Source organism: Nicotiana tabacum, chromosome 20 (genome assembly GCF_000715075.1).
Source record: "Nicotiana tabacum cultivar K326 chromosome 20, ASM71507v2, whole genome shotgun sequence".
NCBI lineage: Eukaryota > Viridiplantae > Streptophyta > Magnoliopsida > Solanales > Solanaceae > Nicotiana > Nicotiana tabacum.
Window position 1 is genome coordinate 98,908,558 of NC_134099.1, and position 20,327 is coordinate 98,928,884.

General features: G+C 36.5%; 1 protein-coding gene across 1 annotated transcript; it reads right to left on the reverse strand.

Annotated features, from left to right (window-relative positions):
- Nucleotides 1-12,683: 12,683 nt before the first annotated feature.
- LOC107793176 (subtilisin-like protease SBT3) lies at nt 12,684-15,280 on the reverse strand. Its single transcript, XM_016615466.2, has one exon. The coding sequence runs from the start codon at nt 15,124-15,126 to the stop codon at nt 12,832-12,834; it is 2,295 nt and encodes a 764-aa protein (XP_016470952.2). The 5' UTR covers nt 15,127-15,280; the 3' UTR covers nt 12,684-12,831.
- Between the last annotated feature and the right edge of the window lie 5,047 nt (nt 15,281-20,327).

The window sequence follows — 20,327 nt, forward strand, 5'->3', positions numbered from 1 at the left end:
GGTTGTTGGGTATGGATCTAGTACAGGATGCCTTGGACAAGGTCAGGATAAGCTTCGTATAGCTCAGTCCAAACAAAAGAGTTATGTCGGCTGTAAGGTTCGCGATGTGGCATTCCTGGTCGGCAAGCGGGTGTTGCTTCGGTGTCGCCTATGAAGGGCGTGATGAGATTTGGGAAGAGGGGCAAGCTTAGCCCTAGATTTATTGGCCCGTTTGAGATTCTTGATCGAGTGGGAGAGGTGGTTTACAGACTTGCATTGCCGTCGAGCTTATCAGTCGTGCATCTAGTGTTTCATGTGTCCATACTTCAGAAGTATCACGACAATCCATCCCAAGTGTTAGATTTCAGCACTGTCTAGTTGGACAAGAACTTGTCCTATGAGGAGGAGCTGGTAGCTATTCTAGACCAGTAGGTTCGTCAGTTAAGATCAAAAAGTTTTCCTTTTGTTCGTGTTCAGTGGAGAGGTCAGCCTGTTGAGGCAGCGACCTTGGAGTCTGAGTCCGATACACGGAGCCGATACCCCCATCTTTTCTCCGACTCAGGTACTTCCTTTCTATGGCCGTTCGAGGACGAACAATTGTTTTAGAGGTAGAGAATGTGATGACCTTTTTGCGTGCGTAGTTCAAGCCTTAAAAATCTCTTTTAAGGCCTTAAAAGAGATCCGAGGCCTTGTTCATCACTTGTTTTACAAGTCGATTCTGTGATCCGAGGCCTTAAAAATCTCTTTTATCTCACTTAGATTTACGTGCGTAGTCCGGGCGTGTATTCGGAAAGCCATTATGTGAAAATTTGTGAAAATGATAAATTTTGCTTTTAAAATGAAATTAAGTTGACTTCGGTCAATAATTTGAGTAAACGGACCCGGACCTATGATTTGACGATCCCGGAGGGTCCGTAGGAAAATATGAGACTTGGGTGGATGCCCGAAATTGAATTTTGAGGTCCCAAGCCCGAGAAATAAATTTTTGAAGAAATTATTAACTGAAATTATAAGAGTTTTCAGAAATTTAAATATGTTTTAATTTGATGGTATCAGACCCGTATTTTGGTTCCGGAGCTCGGTACAGGTCTTATATGGGATTTAAGTTAAGCCTGTAAAATTTGGTAAGAAACAGACTAGATATGACGTGAATCGGACAGTCGGTTGATAAAAATGGGACTTAAGAGTTCATGAAATTTTTCTTTGATTTTGATGCTAAATTCATAGTTATTGATGGTCTTTTGATGATTTGATCACATGAGCAAGTCCGTATGATGTTTTTAGGTTAGTGTGCATGTTTGGTTTGGAGCCCCAAGGGCTCAGGTGAGTTTTGGATAGGCCACAGAGTGAAATTGGACTTAGGATCAAGTGCTGGTATCTGGTATTTTTTCCCAGGCCTCGGATCTCACAATTTCGAGATTAGGCTTCGCAATTGCGAAGTTCTCAGGCTTGGTAATTTCAACCCAAGCGTCGCAAATGCGAACCAAGCCTGGGCAGGCATTGGTCGCAAATGCGACCCATTTATCGTAAATGCGAAGGGTCCCTCGCAAATGCGAAAGTGACCGGATTCCTTTAGGGTCGTAAATGCAACATAGTCTTTGCATTTGCGAAATCAGCAGGTTTTGAAGGGGTTCGTAATTGCGAACCCTGATCGCAATTGCGACATTGGCAATCTGCTAAATCATAACATAGCCGAAAATTTCTCATTTTTCACACCCTCTCAAACCTAAAACACCTTTGGGCGATTTTTCAAAGACAAATACTTTTCCAAATCGATTGTAAGTCATTTCTAACTCGTTTTCTTTAATCTTTAACATATTTTCACATGATTTTAACTCAAAATCAAGGGTTTTCATGGGGAAATTGGGTGTTTGGGTAGAACTTAGATTTTTCAAATTTTGGGGATTCGGACCTCGATTTGAGGTCCGATTTCAAAACAAATTATATATTTGGGTTTGTGGGTGAATGGGTAATCGGGTTTTGGTTCGAACCTCGGGTTTTGACCATGTGGGCCCGGGGTCGATTTTTGACTTTTTGGGAAAAACATTAGAAAACCTATTTCATGCATTAGAATTGATTCATTTAACTTTTATTGATGTCGTTAAGTAAATTGTGGCTAGATACAAGTGAATTGGTAGTGGAAACAAGAGGTAAAATAATAGTTGAGGCTTGAATTGTATTCATGGCATCGAGGTAAGTGTTTGGTCTAACCTTAGCTTGAGGGATTATGAGTCATGTCTTATTTGCTATGTGTTAATTTTTGAGTACGACGTAGAGGCATGGTGACGAGTATCTATACGTTGGTGTCAAGCATGCCCGTGAGTCTTATACTATAATTAATGTGACTCCAATTCGTATTGTCATGCTCTATATGAGGATTTCTTTTGTTGAACAAGGCCTGTAGAAGTAATATTGGTAATTGAACATTGAAGAGCGTTGGCTCAAGTTGTAAAATGATTTGTGGGAGTATTATTGGCAATTGAACATTGTAGAGCATTGGCTCAAGTTGTGAATTGAGTTGTGAAGTAAATGTGGAAAAGAGAAGAGGTTTATGATATTCTCTCCCTTGCCAGAATGTTGTTACTTTTGATGTTATCTCCCTTGCCGGGATATGGTTATTATACTATTGTTCCCTTGCCGGGATTTTATTGTGGTTTTATTGATTCCCTTGCCCTTATTGCTTTGTGATCGTTGTTTGGGTAAGGAAGAGTATTAAAGCATGAAGGGTGATGCCGTGTATTATATTTGTGAGAGAATGTTAATGCATGAAGGGTGATGCCATGCCAATATTGTGAGGTTAAAGCACGAAGAATGATGTCGTGCCACACGATGTACAATTTCGTGCAATGATATGAGTTATAATGCACGAAGGATCACTCCGTGCCATGATTACGTGAGGTAAAAGCATGAAGGGTGATACCGTGCCGATTTTATTGATTTTATGGTGAGGACGAGAGTAAAAGCACGAAGGGTGATGTCGTGCACTTGTCTTTATTTCTGATTCTTATTGATAATTGAACTTTGATGTTCCTTATATTTATCTGTTGTTCTTCTGTTATTACTTGATGTTCTCTGTAGCATGTTCCCCCTCATATCCTTAGATGTACACTTCTACCTTTATTTTTTTATTGTATATGATTTAACTGCACATGTTTATTTGGTAGTCCTGTCCTAGCCTTGTCACTACTTCGTTGAGGTTAGGCTAGGCACTTACCAGCACATGGGGTCGATTGTGCTGATACTACACTCTGCACTGTGTGCAGATCTCGGTGCTGCAGCTTTTGGACCGCAGTGAGGGTGTTGTCTTCAGTCCATTCAGGTGACCCGAGGTAGTCCTGGAGGCGTCCGCAGGACCTCGCATCTCCTTCTATCTTTCTATACTGTTTCTTCTATGTATTTCTGAAACAACTTGTATTTACCTTTTGGATCCTTATTTGTAGAACTCTTAGACCGTCTGTGAAATTATGACACCAGATCTGGGTAGCTTTCTAGTTTATGGAATTGTATTGGTATTAATATTAAACTGTTACATTTCGTTTCTTCCGCTTATTTAATTTCGCTACTTTTATGATGTTTGTTCACCATTGTTAAAGGATTAAAATATATGAGAAAGGTTAAGTAATTGGAACAATTGGCTTGCCTAGCTTTCATTAGTAGGCACCATCACGACCCCCGAGGGTGGGAAATCCGGGTCGTGACAGGTATAAGGGTGGAATCATTGATGAACTAATTCAGTATCATGTTAATGATGTTGTTAAGTTAATGTAAGAAGTCTATAAGGGGTGATATGAGTTATATGGATTCCAATCGAAGCTTGTCGCTCATCGTGAAGTAGTTGTGACTTGTGGTCGTTATATGGTGTCTTGTTGTTGATATTTATATGTTGATGGATTTCTTTGATTGTTGTTGTTGGTATATGGTATTGGAGGAGACCCTTGTTACAGGAGAGACGCTGCCCGAATTTGCATAAATGAGCTACTAGCTTAAGTTACAGACTTAGTCTTTGCTCAGCACTTATTTTGAATCTCCTTATACTATGATAGATTGAGTTGACTTGTTTGAAGAGTTGCTTGGAAGGGATTAAGTACTCAACGGGTTTAAGGTATGTTAAGCGCTTCCTTCTTTATTTTGGCATGATCTAAAGTGAAATGAATACGCTATTTCATAACAGATCTACTCCTAGTAACTAAGGTTGTCCATGTTGTTCTTTCCTTATAAAATTATTCTAAGCAAGTGTGTATGTTCTTTGAATCCTACTGAGGTTCATATTGAGGGTATGGATGCTCGTAATGTTCTTAAGTCACTCCAAAAGGTTTAGAATGTGATTCCATAAGTCTGGCATGCATTATATATTTATCTATTTTACTCTACCGAGCCGCGCTATAGTCGGTCGGGTACGACACCTATTGTGCAACCACTGATCAGTTGGGTTTACCGAGCACCACGTGGTCGGGTACGATTCTACCGAGTCTTATGATGGTCGGGTACATTTTTACTAAGTCCTCTTTAAGGCTGGGTACGGTATGATGATGATGATGCCGATATATATATATATATATATATATATATATATATATATATATATATATATATATATATATATATATATATATATATATATATATATATATATATATATATATATATATATATATATATATATATATATATATATATATATATATATATATATATATATATATATATATATATATATATATATATATCTCCTCTATCACTCTTTATATTACTATTCTTGTTTATGTTTTCCTACCTTACATACTCGGTAGTTTATTTGTACTGACGTCCCATTTGCCTTGGGACGCTGCGTTTCATGCCCACATGTCCCGATTGGTAGGTTTATAGTCCTCCAAGTAGGCTATCTGCTCAGCGGAAGGTGTTGGTGCACTCCACTAGCTCCGGAGTTGCCTATTTGGTCAGTAAGCTTTGGATATTAATTGATTGGTATGGTGGGGCCCTGTCCCAGCCTTTATGATTCTATGTACTCTTAGAGGTTTATAGATAGACGTCAGGTGTATGGATACTTGTATGGCCTTGTCGGCCTATGTTTTGAGTTTATAAATGGTCATGTCGGCCTTATAGGCCCGTATGTTACATGTATAAGTTTGTATATCATGATAGGTCGTCATATCTTGAGTATTCGCTTATGTTTTATTTTTATTATCTCATGACGTATTTTCTGGCTCATTTACCCATGATAGTATGATAAGAAAGATGTGTTACGTTGGTACTCGATTGAGTAAGGCACCGGGTGTCCATCGCGGCCCCTTTGGTTTGGGTCATGACAAAAGTGGTATCAGAGCAGTTCTGTCCTAGGGAGTCTACAAGCCGTGTCTAGTAGAGTCTTGTTTATGAGTATGTAGTGTACCACGCTTATAAGTAGGAGGCTGCAGGGAATTTAGGACTGTCACTTTTTCTTCTTACTCTAGATCATGTGGTAGAGCTCAATTGTAAGAATTTAAACTTCTAAATTCTATTTTATTCGTAACACAATGATACCTCATCTAAACAGATAGTTGGTAAGAGATTAAATGTTGTTGTGGAAGAGTTGAGTCAATGAAACTCGATTTTGCATCATGCTTATGGTGAGTAAATGTAAGGTCTTCAGTAGATTATATGTGTACTAAGACGCATAAGTTTCTTGATAAGGAGGCCTAAGGCTTGAATATCTATCCACCCATATGGTTTAAAAAGCAACAAGAGAATCAGAAGATAGATACAAGTTTTAACAAGTAAAAGAAGCAAGGTGGCGAAGGTTACGAGGTACCAGTTAGTGAAGGTTTTGAGTTTTTAAAATTCAGGCAGAGAAATATATGTATTCTGAGTTACCTTCAAAAGTAACAGAGGTATGTACAATTGGCCACGCCCATCTCAGTGTGCCCTATGTGAGTTGACATATATAGTTTAAGAGAAGAAGGGGATAGCAAGATCCAATTGGGGATAGAGTAACACAAAATGTTAGATGGATTATTATCATTGGCTAACATTTCCAAAGGATATTGCAAATGTAGTAATAGTTCTGCTTGTGAGACACCCGATGGTGCAATCTAGAATAGTACATTTAGATATGAATACTAGAATGTCTAGAAAAATTTAGAAGATTGGCACATGAATCTTAGAAGGGATAAATATTTGCCTTTGTATGGCTCCCGTTCCTAGTAAAGAGAGAATACTAGGTGACCCGAAGAGCTAGTGGATGGAGCAAAGGGAGCTAAAAGTGAAAGAATATTTTGTTGAAGCTTTCAGAATAAGGTGATAAACAGAAATATTAGCAAGAGAATAAAAAGAGAGTAAATAAAGTATTATGAGTAAGATGTGATAAATGGGTGATAACGGTAAATCAAATATGACATGATGATAGAGTCTATAGTCAAGTGAAGGAAAAGACAAGAGGTGACAGGCCTTGAGACAATAATAGAGTATAGGCCAAAGGTCATATCCTCATTTCGATAAATAAGTTGGTGAGTCCAACGCGATTACCAAAAGGCTAAGTTAGACCCCATGTAGTAATAGAAATTAGTATGGTCTAGTAAACAAGATAAAATCGAACATGAATTAGGGAGTTCGGGATTTGATAATGGTCGACATCGTGAGAATTTCAGAGATCGTGTTCCAACAATAATAGAATAGACAATAGACGAATGACCTTTAAAGGTTATTTAGGAAGTCGCTTACCTAAAGCAAGCACTCCGAGCAGAGTTAATCTTAAGGGACTAAGTGTGCCAATTACACTAGGTGTCACCTTCGTGCATAAGAAATTTAGTTATCCCTGGTACAGAAGGTTACCATAAGGCGATTAAGGTTCATTGATGATGTGAAAAGACGCCAAAGATGAAGAGGTAAAACATCTATAGGTAGATCGTCGTAGTACTATATCTTAATACTCCCCTAAAGGGGGAATATGGTGTGAAATGGTATTAAGTCGGAGTTACTGGTTCAGGTAACTATGGAATAATAAAGGAAGAATGTGGTAGAAAGGCGAAAGGAATGAGATTGCATTTATTCAGACCCTATAGATATGTTACAACTCTAGAACATTATGCAAGCACGCCGCCATGGAGAGGCAATAAGGGTTCCCACACCAGATTTTATTGATAAACAAGTGCGAATGAACACTTGATATATAAAAAGCCAGTACGAGTGATAAGTTAAGACAAAGAAAATAACCCAAGAGAGATTATACGGAATATAGATATGAGAATGGACCAACGAGTAGTTAGTAGTTGATTCGGGAATAGCCTAGTTATGGCTAGACAAGAGGTCACAGATAAATCAATAGATCATGAAAGATAAATGTAGTGAACCGCAACATAGGGAATTCAGTCTCGCAGATACGAGATTACAATCATCTAAAAAAATTTTTAGATAGGAGTTGAGGTAGTTAAAGGTATCATTTATGTTTTATGAAAATAAGAGAGAGTGCTACTAAGGAGACAATCAAAATTTGAGCTTAGAAGTAACCCTACGAGCACAAGGGCTCGGAGTTATGTAACTAAGGATTATTATAGGCGAGTAAAAACAATGAAAATTTCCTTCGGATGTACGATATAACAAGCTCACAAACTTTACAAGAGCCAGAAGGTCTCCCTAAGTACTACAACAAAAGACTAGCTGAGGAAATAAGGAAAAAGGTTTCCACTTAAGCATAGTGAGCTAAAGAGTAAATGATCTTGTAACAAAAGTCTCACCACAATATTGTATACACTCCATAAGAAAGTGGCACCTATCATGTCTAATGAATTGGAAAAATGAATCAAATGTGATGTTTGAGATCATATGAGGTACATGGAATTATAGTATTCGTGGGCAATAAGACAAGCCAATTATTCATACAACAAGTCATAGAACGACCATAAAAAGTAATTGCTTACATTTAAGGACAACTAAGAAGGCACGAAAGGAAATTTATGGTGATAACAAGTTAAAGGAAGGTTGTGAGTAGTATAAATAGATAGGTGTAGGTCGTAAGGTAAAGTATCATAGAGCAACAAGGTTTTAGGTAGATAGGAGTAAGGATATGAAAAGGTGAGTTAGAAGGCGACGAGAATATGTAAGTCCTCGGGATTAAACCCATCAAAACAAGAGAGCTGATGATTTCCATATGTAATAAAAAAAACTCGGTACAATTTGAATGAATACAGAGGAGTCTAAGACTAGGAGCAATTGGAAGAGATGAAATGTTGCCCCGGTAGTAGAATAAGGGTCTAATTGTGATAGATAAGAGGATGATATTTAGGCCTTTGATTGAGTATTAATTTAAAAAAAAGGGATTTTATGAATTGTGTGGGATTGGAATACCCCCATAAGATGAATCATACTAGGATACTATGAAATACGGTTATTGAAGAATAGTATCGTCCCTAGGTGGATCGGGAAAATAACTTCAGATGTTCCCCGATGAGACGTGAGCCCTAGTGACAATGTATTACGTAAGAGGTTTCAAGTTATTAGTGGTAGATTATGGATCAACATTAAGGTGAATCACCAATGGATGGATAAAAGTTGAAAAGCATGAGATGAGATTAGACCGTCATTATTAAGATGAACAGTAATGAGGAAGCATAAAAGGACTTAGATTTATACATATAGGACAAGCAGTGAAAGAGTAACTCGGAGCTGGGTGGCAGACCTCGGTAATAATAAACCAAAGTAAGAGTTAGGATATAGTATGAACTACCTAGGTGTAGTAAAACAATAAGCATAGATAACCGAGGCTATGGAGCAAGGTATAAATATTGTCGTAAGTTCGACAAAGTACCAAGCAAAGAACTTTAGTACACCTATAGATGACTAGAGGGACATCTTGTATGGTTCTGTATATGTTCACAAAGTGAGGCCTATAGATTGGCTAAAAGTTGGAGAAGAGTCGCATAGGCACACATAAAAGTACACGGTTGTACATGATGCATGATAGAAGGTAACAATAGTTACGATATTGGAAGAATTCCGACCACGGGTCGTGGTATGAGAAAGAGGCCTAAAGGGGGGAATATCCTGGCCCTTGGATTTATTTACAGAACAGTTTCCTAAATGTCAGGGACAATATTAAAGTATTCGTAAGAGCTACAAGGTATGAGACTGATAAATGCATCAGTCACATTCGAGGATGAATGTTCCAAAGGGGCGGAATGATGTTACATCCAATGTTTTCGTACGTGAGAATACATCGTAAGCCACTTGATGTAAGCTCGGAAATGAGTTGTTTTTGAAAGTACATAACATAAGTTCATCATTTTATCTTGGAGTTTACAAATCTTTAAGATCATGAATAACAAGTACCAAAAGGGTTGGAAAGCTTAGACGCTAAACGAATTGAAGAAAAATAAGTTTTGTCGAAAGTCGACAAGTTTAGAATGTTATAACATATACTTATGGGGTGAGACTAGGGTGATTAACATGATAAGGAGGTTATGTTATGAGGTATTTTAGTCGTATGATAGTCGTGTGTTATGTTTTTAAGTCAGGCGAGATGTGGAACAAAAACTGGCAAAGGTCATCACAAGTTGCATTCATATTGTGCTGAAATTTAGGTCAAATGTAGATGCACTTTTCTCCCAATATACTTGGAATCAAGAGATTATCTACATATCAAATTGAAGATCTACCAGTCTAGTTTCTAACACATTAAACCGTTTGTCGATATGACATAGTACTAGAGAGATATTCGCATTTTTGCAAAACTGCGCCAAACAGCTGTCTATGGGGCCCACATAGGCGGTTTAAGACATATGGATATATATAAGATGCCTCAACCCCGTTTTAAGTCATTATTTTCAGTATATTCAGACCTTAGAAACACTCTCTCAAGGTTCTATCATGATCCAAGACCCAAACAAAGGGCAAGCAACACAAATCAAGTGTTAGAAATCCCGTGGCGCTAGTAAGTTTCTTGTTTTTCTTGTTGTTGCTAATTTTTGGGTGGTTCCAGCTCGTGTGGGAGGTTGTTTTAAGTGTTTTATGTTCTGTAAATACTCTCCCATGGTTTTCATATCAACCCTAGGTTATTTCAATTCTTGCAGATGGATTGCACCATATTTCAACATCAAAAGTGAAGAATAATACTTCTTTGAGGTCGTGTTGTCATTGAGGATAGTTGTGGTCTGTTTTGTGCTGAAATTTCAAGTTTTTGCTGTTGTCTAAGGTGAGTATAACAGCCTACTAATTGTGCTTAATCTTGCTTGTATGTTGGTTAAGTTGTTAGGATGATAAACTACAAGATAATACTTGGATTAGCTTAAGTCACTTCTATGGTATTGTATTGCCATTGAGGGTTGTTGTAAGCTAAATATAACTTGGATTTCAACTTGAAGCAACTGTAGGAGGTATGTGTATTGTGTTCTTGCAGGCGCTTAAGGTTATCTTGATGTTGATTAAGTTAAATGATTGGACTAGACATGACCTAGTGAATAAAGTTTCTAATTGAAGATAGTTGGAGTTGTGGATTGTTTCCTTTGTTATAAATATATGGTATAAGGGTGGAATCATTGATGAACTAATTCATTATCATGCTAATGATGTTTTTAAGTTAATGTAAGAAGTCTATAAGGGGTGATATGGTTTATACGGATTTCAATAGAAGTTTGCCACTCATCGTGAAGTAGTTGTGACTTGTTGTCATTATATGGTGTCTTGTTATTGATATTTATATATTGATGGATTTCTCTGGTTGTTGTTGTTGGTATATGGTATTGGAGGAGACCCTTGTTACAGGAGATAGGCTGCCCGAATTTATGTAAATGAGCTACTAGCTTAAGTTATAGACTTAGTCTTTGCACAACACTGATTTTGAATCTCCTTATACTATGATAGATTGAGTTGACTTGTTTGAAGAGTTGCTTGGAAGGGATTAAGGACTCAACGGGTTTAAGGTATGTTAAGGCACTTCCTTCTTTCTTTTTCATGATCTAAAGTAAAATGAATACGCTATTTTATAACGGATCTACTCCAAGCAACTAAGGTTGTCCATGTTGTTCTTTCCTTATAAAATTATTCTAAGCAAGTGTATATGTTCCTGGAATCCTACTGAGGTTCATACTGAGGGTATGGATGTCAATATTATTCTTAAGTCACTCCAAAAGGTTTAGAACGTGATTCCATGAGTCTAGCATGCATTATATATAGTATCTATTTTACTCTACCGAGCCGCGCTATAGTCGGCCGGGTACAACACCTATTATGCAATCACTGATTAGTTGGATTTACCGAGCTCCACGTGGCCGGGTATGATTCTACCGAGCCTTATGATGGTCGGGTACGTTTTTACCCAGTCCTCTTTGAGGCCGGGTACGGTGTGTTGATGATGATGCCGACAGAGGTGTATGTTTTTAAAAGTTTATGTGTATATATGTATGTTGCATTTCACGTCAGTAGCCCCTAGAGGCACTCAGATGTTATAGGTTGTATCTCCTCTATCTCTCTTTACATTACTATTCTTGTTTATGCTTTCCTGCCTTACATACTCGGTACTTTATTCGTACTAACGTCCCGTTTGCCTGGGGACGCTGCGTTTCATGCCCGCAGGTTCTGATTGATAGGTTGACAGTCCTCCAAGTAGGCTATCTGGTCAGCGGAAGGTGTTGGTGCACTCCACTAGCTCCGGAGTTGCCTATTTGGTCAGTATCCTTTGGGTATATATTGATTGGTATGGCGGGGCCCTGTCCCGACCTTTATGATTTTATGTGCTCTTAGAGGCTTATAGACAGACGTCAGGTGTATGGATACTTGTATGGCCTTGTTGGCCTATGTTTTGAGTTTACAAATGGTCATGTCGTCCTTATAGGCCCGTATGTCACATGTATAAGTTTGTATATCATGATGGGTCGTCATATGTTGAGTATTCCCTTATGTTTTATTCTTGTTATCTCATGACGTATTTTCTGGCTCATTTATCCATGATAGTATGATAAGAAAAATATGTTATGTTGGTACTCGGTTGAGTAAGGCACCGGGTGCCTATCGCGGCCCCTTCGGTTTGGGTCGTGACACCCGGATATGGGGCCGCCTTTGTTAGGGAGCGCTTTATCCTCCCAATATGGGACTTTGTGGCGCGATTCCGGATTTATTTGAGCCCCAATACGGGCAAAAAGAAAAACCATCAACTGCACCTGGAACTCAAAAGTCCTTTACCTACCAGCAGCTAGCCAACCAAACGATGTATAATCTATATGCTATAGGCCACCCTAACCAGATGTCGTCAAAGAAACTAAATAAAGGATAAAATTAGTGGGACATACAGACAAGGAATGTCTTAATGAGGACCTACTTGTCTTTGATTGAGGTAACTATTTCTTCTTGACTATACTTCTAAGTTTACTGACACTTATAGTTTGAACTCCAGTCTTACGCTAAAATTCTTCATGTCACAGACCAAAATACTATATATTCATTCATGTTTGTGAAGCATCTGAAAATAAGTTCAAGACATGTTGTATGATCCACATATGATATATCCTAATATTTGAGATTTGTGTAAGAGAACATTAACCATTTTAGGAAGTGATAAATATCTTGATTGTCATATATATTGTGATTGAAACACACACGCATTGTGTCCTGATCATTTCCTCCTTAACAACAGATACTCGAATTATTGTCAAGCTGTCTTGTCTTGGATAAAGATTGCCCCCCTAATAATTCAACTTTATCCGTTCTGAGTTCAAAATTAATCCACTTCTGTTATGACATTGAGAAGAGTAATCATTTAAATTTTTTTATGCATCAATCAGCAAGTTAGTTTTAACTAACTGAAAAGAATTTTTTTTGATTTTACTACACAATTATTCATTACTGTATCACATTTTCAGAATACAGGACTTATAATCAGTTCTGTCCTCACAGAGGATCCACTGTTATGGTAGTTGCGACAATGGGACTTTTTACGACATATTTACCGCTAGTTTCCACCCAGCTCAAAGAACCATAAACAAGATAATTATCAACCAGCAATGGACCTTCTATCCTTAGCTTGTAGCTTTGCTTTTCATACTTCTCTTTGAAAACCAACTTGTCAGGTGCAACGCTAACTTTATATTCATCCATTGAGGTCAATTTGGCTGTATATACAGACATACCTTCTCCTACATTAGTCACTGTCCTCTGGAATTCTTGTATCCTTTTAGGGTCTGACTTGCTGCTGTTATAATTGAAATAGCCTATGAATGATGGATAGTTTAAGTCCAATGATGGGTTGGAACAGGAATAAGCAGAGGACCTTGTAATGGATTTTATCTGTTGAGATGTAAAATCTAGAGCACAGAGTAGATTGTTATAGTCCTGTGATGTAATGTCATAGATAAGTCCAGGCTCTAGTGCCTTATTTGGATTGATATGGCCAGCTCCCATGGCTAGGGGACTGGCAGCGTTATTGTTGCGACCTATGTCTCGGATGGGCATTTGCGTGTTGTCCACCGCGTCGGCTGTGGTCATCATGGCCGACCGGATGGCAGCAGGGCTCCATTTGGGGTGTGCTCCTTTCAGAAGTGCTGCTACACCAGCTGCATGAGGGCATGACATTGATGTACCCGATATGATGTTGAAGTTACTGAAAAGCTCTCCCGAGTTAATTTGAGTTGCCGGTGATTTTTGAGACCATGAAGCTAATATTAAGGCTCCAGGAGCCATCAGGTCAGGTTTGAGGATAAAAGGGCAGCTTTGTGATGGTCCCCTTGAGCTATAGCTAGCAACTTTTGGTGCCGGTTGAGCACCAAGATGTGTCACTTGAAATTCAAGTTTTGCTTTGGGTGAAGGACTATTCTTTATGTACTCCAAAACTTTATCACCATCTTGAAAGTTCAAAAACACAGCCGGGAATTCGCTTTGGAGGTAGAATTCCAAGTCAGTGTAATTTGTTATGAAGATACCACCAAAAACATTTGAGTTTCTTACATTGTACATTTGGTCACTTATTGATCCGTTTGTGTCATAGCAGACCACGATTTTGAGTGCATTTTTCTCCAGTTCCTTCTCCTCTAGGCACGTCTTGAGAAAAACGATGGAGCTTTCGCTTGAACTGGAATTCCCAGGGTACAGAGATAAACCAGTAACTGAAACTCCATTACCTAGAGTTAGTGTCCCGATAAATTCGCGATCAACTGTGCCAGCAGCAACAGTGAGAATCCAAGGTGTTCCATTGTGCAAACTCTGACCGTCAGGCCCTTCATTCCCTGCTGAAGTGGAAACAAATATACCTTTCTCCATTGCTGCGAATGTGGCAATAGCTACCGGATCATCATATAACGCACGACCATCTATGCCTAATGACAAGGATATTATATCCACTCCATCCTCAATTGCCTGATCAATTGCAGCCAGAATATCAGATAACTTTGTACCTTCCTCCCACAAAGCCTTGTACATTGCTACATGAGCCTTTGGTGCCATCCCTGTAGCAGCACCAGGGGCATAACCAAAATAAGATACAGATTCTACAAGACTTCCTGCAGCTGTAGAAGATGTGTGAGTTCCATGCCCGTCTGTGTCACGAGCTGAATTCATCGAGATGGTAATATTCGGATTATTGGCAATTAGGCCTTTGTTGAAGTAACGCGCACCAATGAGTTTCTTGTTGCATAAAGAGGAATTAAATTGAGTGCCACTTTCGCATTCTCCTTTCCATCTTGATGGAACTTCAGTCATCCCATTATCATTATAGCTTTTACTCTCTGGCCAAATCCCTGTGTCAACTAAGCCAACTATAACATCTTTGCCATAGTCTGACTTTGGCCATGCACCAGAATTGGAATTTAGGCCAAGGAATTGAGACGTGTGCGTTGTGTCAATTTTAACTGTCATGTCCTTAGTTGAAGTAAGATAGCCTGGAGAATTTTTGACAACTTCTAGTTCAGAAGGAGAAAGACTTGCACTAAAACCATGAATGGCATTAGTGTAAGCATATACTAGTTTTGTTGAGGAAAAGGAATTTCTATTACTTGCAGTTCCAAGATTTGAACTATCTGATACAGAAGCAAGAGTGGTCAAGTACCAATTCTGATGGCTAGAGAAAGCTTTAGGCATGGCTGATAAGTCCATATGGATGATATAAGTTTCTGACTGAGCCATAGTAAATGGATTTAGAGCAAGTAATAAGATAGTAAGGAACAAGAAATACAAGGTAATACAATTGGCCATATTGTTGAGCAATGAATGGAAAAAGGGATAATTTCTATAACATAAGCTAATTTACTTATATAGAGAAGTGAAAGGAATGAGAAGCCAAAAGTATTCCCTGTCTTCCAACTTCTCCATAAGGAATGAAAGCTTGCAATAATTCCACTTCTGTTTCACTATAAAGGAGCTGTCTTTGCCATTGCCCCATCTATCATGTCAAAGTTGCTTTAGTTGTAAATACGTTTTAATTATTCATCATATAATTAATCAGAATGATTAACAAGTTTTCTACGATTATAGTAAGAATTTAACTTCTACTGACAGTACAAAAGAATTATAGGTATCGTCCATAATAAGTGGATTAGTAATACGAAAAATACGACAAGCTACATGTTACTACGCGTAAAAATTCATAGTAACAAAATTCTTGCCCTCAATCATGGGACCAAAAGATGGAGACAGGAGTGTATCCCTCATACGTAGAACCTTAGCCACTAAAACTTTCTTCTAAATCAATAGATAAAAAGTAGCAGCCCAGTATATTCAGTGGTCCACATACTTAAGCTGACGATCTAGATGACAAAGGACCAACCAAAATGGATTGTCAATGTTGTCATCTAAGTCTCAGGACAGTGGACATACATATATTTTATGCTTTTAAGTCTCGACTTATACATAATTCATATTTAATTTCATGCTCAACTCCAGCACTTAAAAATTGATTTCAGCCCTCTGTGCTTAAAAACTACTTTATTCAGCTGAGACAAACAATCTTTTTATATCGCATTCTTCCTTTGATGATTCTTTTCACATTTGGAGAGTGACATCAGGATTCTTGCAATGGGAAAAAGGAAAAAGAGAATGAAGGGGGAATTATGGCTCTGATTGACATAATAGGAGCGTTAATCATGAGAAACATTGCATACATGCTAATAATTTTTTATAAATAGAAATAATTAGAAACCACCCATGTGTTAGCTAAATAGAAGTCAGTGTCAATTTTTACGGGCAAAAAAACATTTGATACAACCAGACATTTATCTTGCAAAAAGTTTCCACAAGTAACACGAGTTTCTGATATTTAAGAAAACTTAAGCGGGGAGAAATTCAAAAATAGTCAGATTTAGAAATTCAAAAATAGTCAAGTGGTCATTCAAAAATAGCCAGTTCCAAAAATAATCGAAATTTAGCTACTTTTCGTGTAAAGATAAATATGAACGAAAACACTGTTCAAAATCCGGAAAAATACTCCACCATAATATACTGGAGTTTTATACAGGTCCAGCATAATATACTGGAGTTTGAAGCACAAGTGCTCCAATCTCTACTATATTATACTGGAGCAGAAGTTCATACACAGGTGCACCGAACTCCAGTATATTATGTTGGACCGGTCTTTGTTGCAGCAAAGTAGTGGCTATTTTTCAATGACTTGGCAAACGCTAGCTATTTTTGAATGATCAGTCCGAAAACTGGCTAGACCGTGTTATTTTTATAGTCAAGCTATTATAAAAGCAGTGAATGAGAAAAGTTCAGTGCTTTTTTCACTTTTAACGGGGCATTTGCATCTATACCCGCTTTTTGTGTCACGTTTTAACTTGTGCCCGCTTTGCAAAAAATTGCAAGCGTACCCATTTTTTCGCATAATTTCAGCATACAGGGCTGAAGTAACAAAGGCAATCACGCAAAACTTCAGCATTCTAGTAGCCGGGCCTGAAGTTCAGCTCTAGAGCTGAAGTTTTTATTTTTGTGTTTTTGTTTTGTAACTGGCGAACTTCAGCTCTAGAGCTGAAGTTTTTTATTTTTGTAATTGGCGAACTTCAGCTCTAGAGCTTAAGATTTTGTTTTGTAACTGTCGAACTTCAGCTCTAAAGCTGAAGTTATTTAGTTCATTTGTAAAAACTTCAGCACTATTTATGTTTGTTTGGGATCTTGGTCATCTGTATTTTGTTTGTGAAAGCAAAACTCATAGATAGCATAATAACTTACTGCTAAAGAACCCCGTTAATCTATGGACTTCAAACGCTACAAATTTTCGTATTGATTTTTTCACTTTTAAATCAAACATAGTCTGTTTATAAAGCGATGAAATGGAACGCATACTATTGTGCCTACACAACTACAAAGTGCTTTTATGAAATGAATGCTACAGACCACACAACCTTATTTGAGGTACTCATTTCTGAAAAGTCGACAAGAAAAACTGCTGAAATAATGGCCAATGCATATACACAGCCTGTATTTCTATGAAAGAAACCACAATTTCGTTTGATTAATTGGATAAAAGAAACTAAGTGATTTTATCTCACTGAAGCAGTTGTGACTTTCCATTTCCTTTGCTTGAAAACGAAGTAGGAGAAGGAGAAGGAGAAAGGGGGCTGAAGTTATTAAAAAGTGGGTACAAGTTAAAAGTTTTTAAAATATGGGTATAGGTTAATTGGGGGCGACCAAATAGGGCGCCCCGTGCAATTTTTACCTTTTAACCCGCGTCAAAAATTATTTTATTTATATTTGGTAGTCAAAAAGATGTATAAAATTGTATAATTTTTGTATATAACATACAAAATTTATATATATACAAAAAATATATATTTTTTCGGCTATTATTTTAAAAGTGGCTATACAATATCATCCCAAAAGTTTAACTTTATAGAAAATTCTTGGAGAATATTATTTAAACATGATAAAGGGAATATTATTTGGTCCTGAGTCATTTTCTATCAGTATGGAAAGAAGAAGAACTTGCAATAAGTTTTTAGCAGTAGCATGAATTTTAATATCTAAGAAGACTTGAAGTCAAGCATGTCCATAAATCCAGAAAAGCAAGGAAAGCTTCTAACTTGTACTTGTATTTATATCCAGAGGTGGCTCAATGATCTTATAGGCTTAAAGTCAAGACGTAATAAGAGGTCTTAAACTTGTTTAATAATTATAGATATTTTGTTGAAGTTTATTCTTTTTATTTTTCGAAATGCAATTTTATCTTGACGATATAACCAACTTCTTTAATCTCTGTTGAAACATTACTAACATTTGATAAGATTTTATTAAGTATAATTTTTAATTTTTTCTTTTTACATGACCGTCAACGTAATTCACTATATAATATTGCCTCCCAAAGTAACAACCATGTAGAAATTTGTATTTACAACGATGATAATTATTTTACGATTTATTTAGCTTGAAGCATGTCTATAGAGATCTTGAAAGAAAATATCTTACAAATTTAGAACCGTAAATAAAATTTATTCAAGTTAGAGTAAGAAGAACTAGAAAGTAACTACAGATTTAATTGTCTTTCACTTTCATTTGAATTTTCTCAATCAACTCCGAAAAAAGACCACATAAAATACAAAAATATATTATTAACGATTGGTGACAAAGTAGCAAAAGATGGTCGAAAAATTTCTTATCACTATTTAATATTAAATACAATAAATATTTAAATTACATATAAAAAGTGTAGCTTTTGGGGCCTCTAATTTTGTGAAGCCTAAGGCGGCCGCTTTAATGGCTTGGGGGTTAAGCCGCCTCTGGTTATATCTTAAGTCAAGCATTATTCATTTTTGTTTCAATTGCCAAATTCAATTTCTAATAAATATTTTTTTCGCAAAGTAATTTTTTTGCTTGTTAACCAAACACAAGAAAACGAATTATTTCCCCAAAAACATTGAGTGATCGTACCGAGCTGGGCAATTTGCAGTCGTACTCTATATTTATGCCACCTTTTAACATGTACCTTATTTTTAAAAACTATTGATTTCGTAACCAACTAACAAAAAATTCGTAATAATATGACCATTATACCCTTTCCAAAACATATAAAAGATGCATCAAGCATGCCCAGATTCAAATTCCAGATATCCTCCGTATCTCCTCCATCATTCCGTCTCTCCTAAGATAGCCTCTCGCAAAACAGATTTGAACCAGATTCAAATTACAAATTCAAAATTACAAAATACATTGTAAGTATTCAAATTCATCTTCAGAGTTCAAAATAGTTTTTGAATCATATGTTTTCTGATTGATTGATTGAAGTTGTTTGACGAACTTCACTGATATGCTGAATTTGCATTCTAAATCTATTTGACGGTGAATTCTAACATTCTAATCCGACAAATATGTTGAAGTTTTTGGTTTATTTGTTAAACAAGCTGAAGTTATTTAGTTCATATCTAAAAAATTCACCGAAACGAGCTGGCAAATAACACAACGAAGAAAAAATTGTATTAAAATATTATATGAGTGTTATCTAAAAAATTGACCAAAACGAGCTGGCAAATAACACAACGAAGAAAAAATTATATTAAAACATTATATGAGTGTTATCATTGTTTATTTGCTAAACAAGCTGAAGTTATTTAGTTCATATTTAAAAAATTCAACAAAACGAGCTAAACTTTTCATATTGCATAAAATTTCATATTGCACTAAAACTTAAGCATTAGTTGCTGAAGTTTTTTACGTAATCTTTAAAAACTTCAGCAACATGAGCTGAAGTTTTCCTCCTACACTGAATAAAAAAATAAAACATAAATTAAAATTACATATTGCATAAAAAACTTTAGTATAGGTGCTGAAGTTTTTCAGTTATTATTTAAAAACATCAGCAGGAAGAGCTGAAGTTTTCCTATTACACTGGGTAAAAAAAATAAAACATAAATTAAAATTTCATATTGTACAAGAAACTTCAGCATAGCTGCTGAAGTTTTTTAGTTAATATTTAAAAACTTCAGCAGGAGGAGCTGAAGTTTTCCTATTACATTGGGTAAAAAAAATAAAACATAAATTAAAATTATATATTGCACAAAAAACTTCAGCATAGATACTGAAGTTTTCCTCCTACACTAGGTAATAATTTTTAGTATGCTGAATTTGTTTTAGTTCATCTGCTAAAAATGCTTAATATTTTGTCGTATGTAATTTTCGGATAAGTTTTTGTTAATTGCTCTGTTATTTTCTAAGTTTTAAAAGAATTTTTAGTTCATGCTTGAAGTTTTCATCAAGCACTGTGTATTTTCGAATTAGTTTTTGTTAATTCCTGCTGAAGTTATTTAGTTCATTTCCTCTGCTATTTTTCGAGTTTGAATAGAACTAATATTAAAAAAAACACACAAAATACTTAAAACAAAAACTGAATATTTCATTAAACATTAAAAAAACAAATTAAATTACATAAATAACAAAATAACATAAATAACAAAAAGAAAAACTAATCGTCC

Bases quoted from the DNA above. Each gene is read 5' to 3' on its own strand.
- LOC107793176 (XM_016615466.2), bottom strand. From the start codon at position 15,126: ATGGCCAATTGTATTACCTTGTATTTCTTGTTCCTTACTATCTTATTA.